We start from the raw sequence: 17,403 nt of genomic DNA, 5'->3' as shown, positions 1-17,403 counted from the left end.
TGGTCACAGTGAATTGATTAGCTCATATAGATAACAATAAAGGTTATAACCCGAAAGTGTAAAGAAAAATTAATGTATCAATGATAACATACTTACATCAAAAGTTAAATGACCTAAGAAGTATTTTAATTCAAGAAATGTTTTATATAATAGATAGTAATGCTAAATATGATACTTTGTAACTCTTAAACTATCAGTGATATTTAACGTCACTTATCACTGCTTGATAAACTAATTGATATACTCAAAACAATTTATAATCAAGTTACGTTGATTTCTATTCTTTTTCACTTCAGTTCATATTTTCAATTAAACTTACAATATGTCTCCGATGTTCGTGATCTACCATATCTAACAGTGGATAAGCAGCTTGTACATCCTCTAGTGTTACAACATTCGTGAATCCAAGACTGTAAATTTGTAGGGAAAGAAAATAGAAACAAATATTAGAATAAGCAAAGATGAGTGGTGGCTAGCAGTGTAATCCAGGATTCATGTTTTGTCCTGCTTCATATTCGTCAGCTGGATGTACCTGCATCTCAGAGTTGATGTTCACTCTAAGACTCGAATCCAGTACTGTTCACTTCAAACGCCATCTCACTATCCTCCTAGCTACTAAGTTCTGATAGCCAGTAGCTTGTGCAATATCTATTTTAGAAAACAATGTGCTAGGTTCTTGAATCCTATAGCTGTATTTTTAGAGGTAATTTATTTACAAAAATCAAAGAGTATTATAGTGATTAGGAGAGATTTTGAAAATTAATGAACTTCCTGGAACACCATTATAACCAAGACCTAGGCTAAATTTTACCTAAATGTTTTGAAGATACTGATTGGCTGAAAGTGATAAGATGATTCTTTCAGTCAATTCTATTTCCTTAAGAGCACTCATAGGCATATTTAAACACGTACAATACATATATAAAGCTTATCAAATTTATAATTGAATAGTAAAGAAATAATATTAACAGTAATTATTAAAGAATGACTTTGTTTGTAAAGTATGGTTTCAGAACTTTTCAGTGCTCTATAAATACTCAAACGATACTATAATTATTCATATAAGGTTATAGTGGATAGATAAATTGTATATACATCTATATTCATATACATATATCATATTTATTCTTGTTTCGCTCTCACCAGTAGTCTACAATCGAGGCCTCACGGTGAATCAAATCAAGGAATTTTGCACGTCACTTGACAAAAACCATACAAATAAGTCGTTGAATAGTATCCAGTTAATAACATTTTCCAATGTAATAATCTACTTTAAAATTTCATAAACACTTGGCATTAAACACCAGTTTCAATAATTTTCTTACTGTAAACAATACCATAACAGAACTGTTAATTTTGCATCTAATCAATTAATATGAATACGGACAGGATCAACCAGTTTATTCATAGTTATATAATATACCTTTGTGGTCCAGGGTAATTTTACATTGGTTTTCAGGAGAACCAGACACCATCCAGACTTTCACGTGACAACCCAAACAGTACAGATCAATCCCGTTTAACAGGAGAGCCAGACGCCGTCCAGGCTTAAATTTTATGACCAAGGCAGTACATCTCAACCCCACTTCACAGGAGAACCAGACACCATATAGGCTTTAACGCTACAATATGAATAGTACAGCTCGATCCTGTGGCGCAACCTCACAGGTACGAAGTACCCTGGTGGACCATTCGCACCATTCATATACACATTCACGTCACATGTATAGTTATTCCGACCAATGGTCGCGCGAATCAATTATGCACAGCACGAATAGGCCAAAGTTGACCTATTCTGCTTACACGACAGTCAAACTCATTGATGTTAGCAATGGCGACATGCCTTACAATGTCGCAATGACAATAGCCTTTGAGAACACTGAAAAGCAACCACCAATATGAATGAAAGTGGTTAACCAGAAAACCAATTTTGTGCATGAACAGTCAGCAAAACTTGCCAAAGCGATGCCGAAAGATCCACAATACCAATGGCGAACCTCCAGTCTTATATGAGACCTTCAGCTCTACATAGCCATATAGCTTAATAAATTAATACAGTAATCTAATAATCTATACTAGTGATATCAATAAGAATACTAAAAAAGTGATCACTTCATAGTACCAACTACTACACACTAGTCCTTAATTGAGTTACTTTGTTTAAGTAGATTCAATTCAAAATTAGTTTTCATAACAAATTAACTCAAACTGTAAAATTTCCGAGAATGAAATAATTCCTGACAGCTTTTAAGTTTTAATTTTTGGATTCCTCAACAATCCACACCTACAATTTCACATTGAACACAATTTAATACTTTCATAATTCCGTAGTGAATGGATTACATTAGACCAATGAGTCAAAATCATACAGCTCATATTTCTAATCTAAAGTAGTTTACATTGTAATGAGATATTTTATAATGTCACTGATGAGTATCTATCTAACTTCTAACATTAACTGAATTTTATGTTTCATTAACTATGACTTAGGGAACTTATCTCTACATTGATCATCTATGAGAACATAATTAATATTTACTTAATAGGTTATTGAAACTTTACAGATTGAAGTCATGAGTCAATTGAAGAAAGACCACCATGGAAGACCTGGAAGCACTGGACGGCCGTTTCGTCCTAGTATAGGACTCCTCAGCAGTGCGCATCCACGATCCCGCACCCCGCGGGATTCGAAACCAGGACCTGTCATTCTCGCGCCAGGCGCTTAACCAACTCGACCACTGAGCTAGCATCTAATGGTGTAAATGTCTAACTGTGAAATTTCTAACATCTCCACAAACCTCTTCTGATCATTGAAATACCTAAATGATCGATATTCTACATGATTAATTAATTTTATTATTACTTATTGAAAAACTTTCTGTTATGCCCTACATTTTAAAAATTAAAGTTACATTTGTGTAGTTTAAATACATGGTTAAATGTATTCAATATTTTTATATATTTTTTTCAAATATGCATTATATTGTATAACAACTGTCAACTCGAGAGAGTGAGAGAGGGACGAGAAATATTAATATCATAAAGATTTCATTTTACCTCACCAGTCACCCCTTCCTCTTCCTCCCCCTCCTCCTCCTCCTCCTACTACTACTACCACTACTACTACTACTACTACCACTACTACTACTACTACTACTACTACTACTACTATAATGACAGCTCAAATCACTTTTATAATAGTTATTTATATGTCATGAATGTTGTGAAAAGTCCATAAATGATTCTATGTGAAATTTGAAATTGACTATTCAATGTATATCGCATCATCTGAATATCATATGATAATTGGTTAATCGGTGTCAGTATCAAGGTTGAACTTGATAGTTTCAGATAAATTGGTCATTGGATAAGGAATTATTAATAAATATATTTTTCTTATATCCCAATGAGTAGAAAAATTGTATTTTTGACATTTCGTGGCTTAATGTAAGCCACTACTCTAAAGAAGCGGCTTATACTAAGTTACAAAACTTCAGAAATGCAATTTTTCTACTCATTAGGATATAAGAAAAAATAATTTTTTGATTGAGATAATGAATCGATAAATGTTAGATCACCATTGCAAACATGGAAGCACTGGACGACCACTTTTTCCCAGTATGAGACTCTTCAGTAGTGCGCATCCACGATCCCGCCTCGCGGAATTCCAACCCAAGTCCGTCAGTCTCGTGTGCGAACACTTAACCTCTAGACCACCGAGCCAACATCCAACGGTGTTAATATCTAACCACAAACAATCCACGAAATTGCGCGACCATCTTGCATTGTGCTGGGGTAGATACCTGTCTCTACCCAACACGGATTATTTCCATTGATCACGGCGTTCGCGCGCAAAATTGAAGGCCATAGGTTCGAATCCCGCGAGGCAGGGTCATGGATGCGCACTGCTGAGGAGCCCTACAATAGAACGAAACGGCCGTCCAGTGCTTCCAGGTTTTCCATGGTGGTCTAGCTTCAATTGGCTCATGATGTCAACTATTGAAAGATTATTCTGTTTGAACTTATTCTTTTTAATGAATTAAAATCAGCTGATTAGGTATCGAAAATAAGGAAGTATCAAATAATAATTTTCTTTCATTATTAGCTTGGATCAGTTATTGAATTTTCACTTGGTGATAAAAAAAATGTACCATATTATGAATGAAAATTTAATGTTCTGAATTCGATTGTTTGATTGAATCCATATGTGTTAACAGTTAGGAAGTTCTAAATTAGATTGGAACATTTATATTGTTCTCTTTAGTTTCCATCGGCTTTCTTACTGATATCAGTTCATTATGAAAATCATATTTACACATCAACACTATTTATTGATAATAAATATTCACTATGGTTTTCTTACTTATTTATTATCCATAATCTAAACATGTTAACTACTGAATCTTATTCAGTCTACTATATACTTCTATAATTTACTTTTCACATAAAAGAAAATCTAACCAAATGACCTTTGTAGGGTGTTTCTCTACATCATGGTCATCTATCTCATTTAACATAGACTTTTATAATCAACCTATTGTCTTGAATTACTCATTAATTCACTATTATTCACATGAATAACTAGTGTTAAGTAACCAACTGTTTAAATTATGACTTTTTTATCATTAATACTATTGTGGTGTGTGCTACTTATATTGACACAAGTAGTAGATGATGTTATTCGTGAACAGAAGGTCTGGCAGCAAAGAGGCAAGAGGATCGAACAGTAAAGAATAGAAACAAAGTGCAATTTGTATGAAAATGCAAGAACAATGAAGTCTGAGTCATTTTGAGACAATTGGTGGACATTTTGCAAATTAAGCATTTACTTTATGATTGTTAGATTTTATTAATAAGTCCTGTAATTTTTTGTTAAATACATTCGATTGTCCCCACCCATGTTCTGTTCACTACACTATGTATTTACATTATTGAAGAGATTTGTGCACAAGAATGTCCCAGTTCTTTATGATGTTTAGCTGAATGTTAGTTCGTGATGGTACATTGCTAAACAAACTGTGTACAAATAATTTATAATTTATACATATATATTATTCACATGTATGAAAACGAACAATGAAGTTTGGTAGTTTACAATTCATAACTAGATGTACAAATGAACCAGCCACAGATCCTATAATGATTGCTATTCATTGGTCTCAAACTAAACATTTAAAAAATTTACTTAGGTTACCATTACTTTTATCAGCACAAAAAGCTTAAGAGGATTCCTCAGAATGGAGATAGTTGACATAACAAACTGATTATAGTTAGACGCTCATTGAAAGATATGAAAAATGTCTAGCTGCTTCATCCAAACTAAACAGTTCTTGATGGTCTGCATCTACTATCATGATACGTAACGAACGCGGTTATTCAAGATGTTGTGACAAGCGTATCACCTTTAAACTAATTGTGTAACAGTTAATAGTTAAAAAACTAGAGCCCTGGCTTACTGTTCTAGAGATTAAGTGTTCACGCGCGACGCCGAAGGTCCTGGGTTCGAATCCTGTGTGCAGAATCGTGGGTGCCCACTGCTGAGGAGTCATATACTAGGACAAAATGACCATCCATAGCTTGCGTGTTTTCACTGGTGGTCTAACATTAGTCGATTCATGATTTCAATCAAAAAATTAGGGTATTATTTCCTTGTCGATTGAGACAAACATTAAACATTTTAATTAAATTGTCGTGTTATCTGAATAAGCGTCACATAAACAATAATAATTTCAATGTGCAGTTTAGACAAGAAATCCAGATATTACTAGAATAATTACCATTGTGAAATGTTCTAAAATCACTTGACAACATCTAAATTATGATTTTTGTAAAATGAATTTAAGAGATTTGTCAATAGTATATTGTCATTGAAATATTTTACACAATGAACTACGTCTAAATATATCTTCAGCTTGCTATGAAGCCATTATAAAAACACACCAACGTTATCTTCAAGAAAACAAACAGTGGAATAAGGGCCTGAATGATACTCCTTAAAAAGTTACTAAAAAACTAAACCACTGCGTATTGTTCTTAAGCAGTTATTTCCAATAATCTTATATTTTGCTTTTTAATCTTAAAACACTTATAAGTAGTATATATATATATGCAAAAAATTAATTAACATAACTTACTCGTTTGCCAATTTAATAATATTCCCTTGTCCAATAAACAATACACATTTATCATGATATTCTTTGTAAACTGACAATGGACTAGGCGCTAGAATAACTTGATCTGGATGTATCTAAATACAAATGAATTAGTAAAGTGAATGCGAATGGTTACTTAATTATTATGTTTAAAAAAATGTTATTATCATATATTCATATCATCAATCTGCATAACAAAAATGTTAACATACATATATGTCATCCTATTATTGATAACTTCTTGGAATGTACTAGCCAGTCTGCGATTTACATTAATATCAGTCCATTCAAATTCTTAATAGTATAAACAGAATAATTACAAGATGATGATTTCATTCGACTTACAAAAATGTCAAGACTATAATTCACGGATGAACCAATCAGATTGACGATAACAGGTCTTGAATTTTGTAGTGAAATCCATTGATTCATTCATTTGGTTAAATAGATTTTTTGGCATTATTAGCTTATGTCAGTTTGTGATGAAAAGCTTATATCTGATTCCTAACCCTAACTATCAGCTATAAATATTAATCCTTACTTATAACCCTCATTTAGCCATAGTATGTAGGCGGACATTCTCAAGATCACTTTAGCATCGCTCAAAGAGCGTCCATAAATTATAGCCACATCACAAAAATGACTAAACACTAATGACGAACATTTCAACTATTAAAATTTCTAAAATCTCCACAAAACCCCTTCTGAGAATTTTAAATGTTCTACATCAATAGCACTTCTGTTATTTAGTGTATTACCAATAAAGGAACTAATTTGAGGTTTTACGATGAACTAAGAATACTGGAACAAAGGCTCATTGATTTTCATATTATTCATAATTTTCATAATAAATTAATAGGTTTGGACATGTTTCTCTCTAATGACAAAAAACAATTCTTTCTAATGATTTTCAACGTTTCAAGCATTATATGAAATTTTTGTAGGCTTGTTTAAGTACTTTTAATGGTTAAGATCACGAGTCAGTTGAAGCTAGACGACCATGGAAAAACTGGAAGCACTGGACGGCCGTTTCGTCCTATTGTAGGACTCCTCAACAGTGTTTAAGTACTGTTATATGAATCTTCTCTACTTATGTATTTCCATCAACAAACCTAATTGTCTTTTTCTCGTTCGGCTTGATCCTATGATGTAATTGTATCATAATAACAATATGACTAAATAAAAGAAAATGGTCGAATAAGAAGTAAGCATTAAGCACTTGGTCCCTTACAAGGATCAAAATGAGGACTGTTAGATCAAATTCTCATTATCATTTGACCAATGACCTAAGATCGAATAGTTCACATTTGATGATCAAGTAAATCCACGGTATAATATAAATATCACTTCATAATAGGTTCAGTCTTTGAGTAATGTCATAAGTTGACATTACTGTCAGATCTGTTGTTGAAGTGTGAAAAATAATCAATTCATCATGATTTTCAATGATTTCATTACTAAAATTAACCTGTAACATAAATTGACTACAAAAAAACAATGAATAAAATCTATAAGCCATCCATTATTATTATATTTATCATTCGTATTATTAGACTAAACTAAGTTGACCTTTATTAATTAATCAAAGTTAATATATAAACCTGTCAGTGAATAATTCACTTCAATACTCAATTAATAAACGTAACAATCTATTCAAATGATTAAATATAGCGCATTTAATGAATTAAAACACTATCTATCTATCTATCTATCTATCTATCTATCTATCTATCTATCTATCTATCTATCTATCTATCTATCTATCTATCTATCTATCTATCTATCTATCTATCTATCTATCTATCTATCTATCTATCTATCTATCTATCTATCTGTCTATGTATATATCTTTATTATCTAAGAATCAAAGTTCAATGTATTTTCAATTATTTTACAATAAATAATAAATGATATTTATTCAATCATTAATTGTAAATTATCAATTTATAGATTGAATTATTTTATGTTATCCTATTGAAATAGATTACTAAGAAACAGTTCCAAATATTAATTTAGAATACTTTTGAATTAAGACAATATCAAGACAATACGTACAGGATACATATATGTCAATAAAAGACTGATCAATTGCAGTACTAAACATCAATAGGAAGATTCAAGTAAATAATACTAAGTGAATCTAAATGTTACTCTATTTCACAAGAAAGTGGCTATCCGGACTCAGTAGCTAAGTGGATAATATGATAACGTTTAAAATGAACGGTACTGGGTTCGAGTCCCAGAGTGAACATCTACTCTAGGATGGAGGTACATCCAGCTGACGAGTCTCAAATAGGATGGAGAGTGTGTACTGGATCCCACTGTTAGCCATTATCCATCTTTGCTTAGAATGCTCGTGAATTAAGGCAATATCGAGACAATATGTATAGGATACACATATACCAACAAGACACTGAATAACTGCAGTACTAAACGTCCATGAGAAGATTCAAGTAAATAATATCAAGTGAATTTAATCTAATGACGTTGAACTGAAATATTGGTTTCGATTAGATTCACATCAGGCTTTACTCTAATTTACAGTAATATTTATATACATATATGAAATTATTAAACTAATCAAGGTAGTCCATGCATTCAGTGATAACAGTGGGACAGATTATATAAAATGAATATAATAAATAAATAGTACGAATTAATACTGTAATGACAGGTGTACTAGTTGTGGTAAGAATAATAATGGCTTGTATCCATGTTTCATAATGGGAATTAGGTCAATGATTTGAAAAACATAGATACAGGAATAACAATGATAAATACAACAAGATTACGTAATAGGAAGTGTCCAAATAATTGAACAATGAAGCACATATTTGAAAAAATTAAGAAATAGGAGTAGCGAAAAATAAACGAACATATAGTATAGAAATTAATAATAAATAGAATCTTTTATTAAGGCTAGTTTGACCCATTATGAAACATGTCCACAAGCTTTCATTATTCTTATCACAATTAGTGCACATGTCATCACATTATCAATTTTCATAGGGTTTTGTTCTCTGAGCTGGATGGTTTAGTCATGGAACTTTAATCGTTCTTCTAAACAACATCATCAACACTCTTTACTTATTATGTTTATTTTATGTAATCCATCCCACTGTTATTACTGAAGTTCATAGACTGGCTTCATTGGTTTATTGATTTTGTATATGCATATAAATATTACTGTATATTAGAGTGAAGCCTAATGTAGATCTAATCGAAAACAATATTGTTCCTTTAAATATATTGTTCCAATTCACAATATGGAAATTTTTTAAATACTGAAACATAATAGGAAGTTTACAGTACAATATGTTCTACATTCTCATATATGTCTATGATTCACAGACATAAAGTACTCACATTAAAGGAGAATGATAAAATGCTTTTACATAAATATTGATAATGTACACAACTATTGTTTGATCATAAATAAATGTCATATTTTCAATAGTTAACATCATGAGTCATTTGAAGCTAGACCACCGTGGAGAACCTGGAAGCACTCCAAGGCCGTTTCATCCTATTGTGGGTCGCCCCGGCAGTGCGCACCTATGACCTCGCCTCCTACGAGATTCGAACCCAGGACCTACTGGTTTCGTGCACGAGCACTTAACCACTAGACCACTGAGCCGGCATCCGACGGTGTTAATGTCTAACTTCAACTAATCCACGAAATTGAGCGACACATCCAGTGGGTCCTGGGCTAGAATCTCGCAAGGGGTGAGGTCGTGGATGCGCACCGTTGAGGAGTCCCGCAATAGGACGAAACGGCTTTGGAGTGCTTCTAGGTTTTCCATGGTGGTCTAGCTTCAAGTGACTCATGATCTTAACCATTGAAATTACTATAATATCCACAAAAGCCATCTGATATTAAATGTCATATTGTAATATTGTTAAATACTTAAATGTTTATGGATTATTGTATTTATTATATTATCATTCAATTATAATAATTTACTGGTTAACATTGTATCTATAATAACAGACGTAATGATAAATTACTACTTCAGGACATTTCCTATCAGTATGATGTTTCTTAATGACTAATATCTAAGCTTTTGTTAAAATAATATCAATGAAAAGAATTTAAATACAGTTAACAAGCGGTTAAACCTTAACTCTTCTTACTTAACGATAGCCTAATGATATACAACTATGAGTTGTAGGATTGAAGATGCAACTTTTACACAACTGAATGAGTTCATTTAATTTTCCAACATTATTGAAAAGTGTGATAACTTTTATAGATTCACTCAGTTCTTTGGTATCACTTAGTGTTATTTGACTGGAATAGTTAAATATTTGTTTTTGCTCTTAAATGGATCATTATTCAAAAGCTTCGCGAAAATAAATGTTTATCATTACTATTACAAAACGATATTTATATATATAAACACTCATAAACCAGTTAAGTCCACAATATACATCAAAATATACCTCTTATTTAGTAGGTCAGTGGACTATCTATATATTAATCTAAAGGTAATTGGTTCAAACTCAAACTTTTGATCTACGCTCATAACTCGACAGATTATTATTGTTCAGAGGCTTTTGAGCTCATAACTAATACAATACCATTAAGCCACTAAAATGAAATCTAACAATTTATTTTTTTCTAAATAAGAATAAAACACTTGTCAAGTACTATTTAAGAAATTGCATCAGCCCTAGTGGGTTAATATCTGACGAAATCTTACCATGGATTCAGGAAAGTCAGTTGAGTTTCATGAACTTGCATCACTTATAGAATAGGGATTATGTTCACCTGTCAACCGAAGGTTGAGTATACTGAGTAGCAATCCTCTTTTTATTACTCTATGACTGTGAAGCATAATCTATGAAAGTAGAAGACATGTATAAGCTTCAGATATCCTATTCTTGGTACATTTGAAACATTACTTGCATATCGTGAAACAGTAAAGTTAGAGATTCCTAGAATTGGAATAAGTTACTAGAACAATATGACAAATAAGTTGATAAGATAGTCAAACCATGATTTTGTTAAACAATATTTGGTAGTAATCACAACCCAAATGTCTTTTGAACTTCCAATGGCTCAGTAAGAAACAAAGTAATGAGTCAGAAGATTGTGTCAATTCGTATATTATCAATGTATTCCCATTCTCATTACCGTTAAACTCCGTTTATTTTTATAGATTAGTCCATAAAAATATAGGATGATTTGTTTTGCCCAACAATTATTTCAAATAACAATGAAATAAGCAATGATGGATAGTGGCTAACAGTGGAATCCAGGACGCGCGTTTCGTCCGATTTGAGACTCGTCACCTGGATGTATCTGCATCTCAGATTCGATGTTCACCCTGGAACTCGAACCCAGTACCGTTCACTGCAAACGCTATCGCGTTATCCACTCAGCTACTGAGTCCGGATAGCCACTTGCTTGTGCATTGGGGTAAAGTTGAAATTCGCTTAGTATTGTTTGGCTTGTATCTTCCCATCGTGAATTAAGGCAATATCGAGGCATACGCACTATGTACATATGCCAATAACAGACTGATCAATTGCAGTCTTAAACTTCAATGGGAAGATACAAGCCAAACAATACCAAGTGAACAATGAATTAATTTTGAAATTTTACCAGACCACTTATCATAAATTAAGAATGTATGAAGAGTACAAAAAACGTTTTGACCCTAATCTTTTGTCCTTCTTCTTCTGTAAACTACTAAGAAATGATATAATTTTGAAATCAATCATTTTTAATCAATTCAGTTTCTTACGACTTTATGTGACAACATCTATTTTTATACTTAAGAAGGTGTCTTATGGAGATGAATGTACTTCATAGTTTATAACATGGATGAATCTTAACTAGAGAAGTAGATTGTTTTATTCTAGTATGAGACTACTCATTGATATGCATCTGCAAATTTACTAAAAAAAATCAAGTCTTGAACCTTCAGAATTAGTTTAGTTTGCTAGCATTAAATAATTTTCAATGTTTATCCAAAATAAAGTCAGTTTATGATTTAAACTATAAACTATAATAATTTCAGTAGTTAAGATCATGAGCCAATTGAAGTTAGACCACCATGGGAAACCTGGAAGTATTGGACGGCCGTTTCGTCCTATTGTGGGACTCCTCAGAATCTTTATACTAATATTTGTGTAAAAAACGTAAAGGTAATCAATAACTATATTACGTAAGAATATTCCAGTAATATCGTAGAATTATTCGTGAAAAGTGACCTTTTTCACAAAATCACTATCATCATTTCTTTTCATTTATGAGCCCCAAGTAGCTTATAATTACATTTTTAAGATATATTTATGAATAATGAGCAAACGTATCACAGTCACTCACGTCAGTCGGCTACAGAACTTGGTACATATGTACATTGGCTCAAGTTATCACATCATAATAGTACATTAAGATAAAAAAATTATCTAGATCAATACTAGAGTAATATTACTGGTAACGGTATCAGTTAAAATATAGACAAGTTTGAGCATAGGCAATGCAATTCACGAAGAGTTAATTTATGCAATAGGAAAATATAAAACAATTTTAAAACGAAAGACCTAAGGGAACGCAAAATGTAATTATCTCAGCTCCAATATGACTGATTCTCAGCCTTAACACTAAACGTTTCTAACGATTGGTTAAGATAATCATAGGTAGTCTGGGTCCAGCAACATAGCTCAACCCACCTGTCAGCGGATTTGTCAACTAATGTTAAGTACTGATTTGTCCGCCCTTAGCTTTAATCATTCAAATTTAATTAAGTATAAGCTAAGTATAAATATAAACTTAATTGATTTTAATTCATTTAGCCTAACATCAAGATAAAAGACTTTTATGTAAAGCATCTTAAAAACCGTATATAATATGGAAAATCGAAAGGATGTTTACGATATTCCCTGGCTGAAAAAGTCCAATTGAGTAAAATTCATCAAGATTTTTTTTATTTAAATCAATTAAATACAAAGATTGAAAAGTAATGGCATCCAAATACCATGGTATTAACTCCATTTCTAGCTAAAAACAATATAACATAAGGAGATTTGTGGAGATTGCAGAAGTTCCAGAGTTTAAGACACTAACTGATCTTATCTAGACCATCATTAAAAACCTGAAAGAACTGGGTGCTGTTCCATCTCAGTATTAAACTCCTCAGTAGTGCTCATCTACGACTCCGCATCCGGGAATCGGACCTAGTACCTTTGGTCCCCTGTGTGAACACTTAACCTCTAAACCCTTGAGCAAGCTATAAATGGTTCTTTACAATAATTATACTTTATGAAACACTATTCATGCATATCTTTGTTTGAGAAAAAAAACCAACAACATCATGACTTACATTTATGCCGAACCATTTAGAAACCATTTGTACTTTTGTTGCAGCATCTCCAGATCCATTAGTTACTAACGCAACTGGAACACGTAATTCTTTTTTATCAGGATCACATAATAATTTGAATGCTTCGGCTGCTTGAGGCAAAACTTCTAATCCACGACCAAGTACTCCGTCAATATCGAATAATAAACCGAAATTCGGCTATTTAATTATAAAAAGTCACTTTCAAAGTATCATGAAAATTGATAAATAAATAAACAAATAACATTCTAGTAATACGGTATTTAAGTCATTACATTAGAACCATCAAAATATCCAGGTACAATTTTCTGATCATAAAGATGTCAACATCTGGGGGGAAACACGAGAAACAGTGGACAGCTAGGATAAATCTAGACGACCTAGAAAGGCGCAAGTAAGTAAGTAACAATTTTCTGATACATGCATCATAAATGTACCATGATATTGACTAATAATCTACCGACATACTTCAACACTATAGATGACCAAAACTGGAAAATTATAAAATATTTTATTCTTATTAATAATTAAATTAATAATAGGACGAAACGGCCGTCCAGTGATTCCAGGTTTTCAGTGGTGATCTAACATCAATCGGTTCATGATCTCAATCAAAAACTTAACAATCTCCACAACCCCAATACTGATAAATTAATATTGTTAGGGTAAACCTTTAACAATATTTTTTTTAATATTTTTATAAGATCAAAAATATTCAGGGCAAAAATAATGCTCTTGACAATTGTTACTATAGCTGAGTTCATAAGTTGATTTAAGCTAGAGTACTATTGAAAACTTGGAAGCACTGAACAACCCTTTTGTCCTAGTATTGGACTCTTCAGCAATGCGCATTCACGACCTCTCATTCTGATAATAATTGTTTCTAGTTTAAAAACAATAATAACAATAATACCACATTTATAGTTAGTGATTTATTAGTCTTAATGATTTTTGGTCTGTGAGGAAAGTATACTAAAAACTTACTGACAGTACTTAGCTATACATGATAGTTGATGAACAAATGGGTTTTTAGAAAAACCATAGATAGAAAGACTGGGTTCCTACTGATGTAATCGGACTATTCATTGTGCTATTTGTGTAGAACTTGATAGATTCTCAGTAATTTTATTACAAACATCTACTTACTTAATGTTCTCGCCACTATATGTTGTATAAAATGATACTTACCTTATTTAATATTTATGGTAACATGAGATTATTCAACAACATTTGTATGATTACGTCAAACAGTAATGTCAATACACATATGATAAAAATATTCAGTGACTATCATCTCATTTGAAATTACAATGATTGGCTATGATTGACAAAGAAGTACTTAAAAACACTCCAGTTTTAAAAACTACATTTCATAAACTCACCTCTTGTTGACTATCTGGGTCTTCAGAACAATCTGTTGAATCGTCATGATTCTCATAAGTAAATATTTCCGCTTTTCCTTTATTCCCTATTTCTGTCATCATAAGTTTTCTAGGAGATTCACTTGCGTTTATATTTCTGACTATTTCTGATTAAACTTCAATATTCTAAAGAAAAGAATAAAAAGCACTTTCTTATCGAATTTTGAATTAGCAAACAAAAATATGTACTACTATACAAATGGTCACTGTAGACTATCGAATTCTATAGTTAACGTCACTAACTATCCTTATTAAAATAATGCCTATTCCACTTAGATTAATTCGTAATGTTAACTATATAGATATTTACTAACAAAAAGCTTTTACTGAAATAACAACAGAAAGTTTTTGAAGATAATTTCCACCAAGAAGAGTTACCATTACTACAGTGAGTCCACTGTGTTAGAATTTTCTTTGTAATATTTTGATATTTATAGTCAGTATGTAATATAAACCATGAGCAGATTTTACATATAATACTTATATGATTTTGAAATGGTGGAGATTTGTAGCTTAGGTAAATGATTTTGCGGGAGTCATTTGCCTAAGCTTGCGGGAGTGCCCCCAAATGCCCTGGTACGGCCGAGAGCGGGGTGGATTCGCCCTCCCTCTCGAAATATTCTCACACGACCACGCGTATACAGCCTCTGCCAGGGAAGTCCTACTCACTGCCTTCTCGTGGCGGGGGTGTTGTTTACGAAAATGAGAGGACGAAAAGCGAATGTCCGGCGCTTTAACCGGATTCCAAATCAATGGTGCACATGGGCTTCAGTATCCTGAGGGAACAAATGGCGTACGAACCAATTGTTGGTCACCGGCCATCATGGGACTACATCTCCTTACGATGCTTCACTGCCTTGTGGATCAGACCTTCAGGTCGAAGGCTCGGGGAGTGGTCCCTTAAGATAACTACCTGCTTCGGTCTGGGCACCCGGGCAGTATCACAGCCCTCACACATATCGAATGAGATTTGTGTGGCGTATATGTATTTGGTGCCTCCTTGTATCAATATCTTTGTGTTAAAATAAATAAATAAATAATTTGCGGGAGTTTTTTCCTCTGAGCTGAATGGATTGATTGTGGAGCTTTCATCGTTCTTCTGAACGATATCATCAGTACAAAATTTTAGGATTTCTATCTGAAAGCTCCACAATCAAACTATCCCTACTTAGAGAATAAAACTTCAGCAACATATAACACTTATTACCATTAGTAACAAAGAATAAAATCTTTATAAATTATTAGAAAACGTACAATCACTAATGTTAATTACGTCACGGAATGTAACTTTTTTTTAGAAAATTATTAGTTTATATAAATATAATCCCTTAGTGTTAATAATCTATTTTCATACATCATATATGATATTACTATTGGTCATTTTATTCAAAACATAGGTCATATAACACAATATGTACACATACATGATATATGTGCAGATAACTTTAAGGAATCAACTGTTCACTTCAACTATCAACTTGATAATGTGCTAACTGTTTATAATGTAATAATCTCTCTCTCTATCCCTCTATATGCTAATGATCATGTGTTAATTATAATGAGATTAGAATTGTATAGTTCGATTAAAACATGTATGAATATGGGTTTGTTTATTTCTTTCAAACAATATTGTTGACAAATAATTATGACTGATTAATTGATGTAAAGAAATGCAAATTTATATATGTACTTCATTAAACATTATATAAGAACAGTAAATGGAATACACCGGTTAAGACATTAAATTAGAAAGATTGATTCCTTGGATTTTGGATATTTGTTCATGTTAATCCAATCCTTAAGAAAGATAACAATCATATTCACTTTACCAAGCTCGATAGAATAACACAGAAACCCATTAAGTACCTTTACTGTCAAAGGGTCCTTGAAATTTTTTTTTTAGTAAACGGAATACACCCATTAAAACATTAAATTTTAAAAAAAAGATTGGTTATTCTGTCAAACTTACTGAAGTGAATGCGAATGTTATCTTTCTTAAGGATTGCATTAACATACACAAATATCCAAAATCCGAAAAGAGAACTCTTCATTGATCCAATCTTTCTTATTTCATTTTCATTGTTTACAAAGAAAAATCCTATAGTTCCAATGAAAGAAGATTAAATAAGAGAATGAATGTGTATTCTTTATCAAGACAGCCTTAACAAAAAGCCAATCAGTTTGGTTTTTCTATTATTCTATTGCTTAATACATTATATACATGACTTAGTCTTAATTTTGTTTTGCTTTTATTATCACAATTACCAGACTACTTAAATACCTGGATCTGTAGAAATACTGTAATATATTTTTCTATTTTAAGTATATCTTCATTACTAAACTATGCATTGTAAGCAGATAATTGAATGAGCACCAAACTCTCTCAACCCCTGGGTTATCTAATTTTCATTTATATTCATGTCTTCTAACTTCATTGTCTGATTACATACTGTCACAAAATAAACAGAGTCTGACCATGTA

At 32.0% G+C, this 17,403-nt stretch overlaps 1 protein-coding gene across 3 annotated transcripts in view; it reads right to left on the bottom strand.

Annotated features, from left to right (window-relative positions):
- Positions 1-16,242, bottom strand: part of CECR5_1 (Haloacid dehalogenase-like hydrolase domain-containing 5) — a 35,847-nt gene extending 19,605 nt beyond the window's left edge. The window contains exons 1-5 of one of the 3 annotated variants that reach the window (XM_051216247.1): positions 16,177-16,242; positions 14,884-15,048; positions 13,484-13,681; positions 6,135-6,247; positions 320-410 (exon numbers count right to left, since the gene is read on the bottom strand). In XM_051216247.1, the coding sequence (XP_051066817.1) occupies positions 320-410; positions 6,135-6,247; positions 13,484-13,681; positions 14,884-14,985 (504 nt within the window). In that variant the 5' untranslated portion in view covers positions 14,986-15,048; positions 16,177-16,242. Of the gene's footprint in view, positions 1-319; positions 411-6,134; positions 6,248-6,364; positions 6,473-13,483; positions 13,682-14,883; positions 15,049-16,176 lie in introns of those variants that run through there. The other 2 variants (XM_051216249.1, XM_051216248.1) reach the window with 2 other exon arrangements.
- Positions 16,243-17,403: the final 1,161 nt, after the last annotated feature.

The sequence above is a fragment of the Schistosoma haematobium genome, chromosome 4, assembly GCF_000699445.3.
Source record: "Schistosoma haematobium chromosome 4, whole genome shotgun sequence".
NCBI classification, from domain to species: domain Eukaryota; kingdom Metazoa; phylum Platyhelminthes; class Trematoda; order Strigeidida; family Schistosomatidae; genus Schistosoma; species Schistosoma haematobium.
The sequence above is the reverse complement of the archived record's forward strand: the minus strand, read 5'-3'. Positions and strand labels throughout refer to the sequence as shown.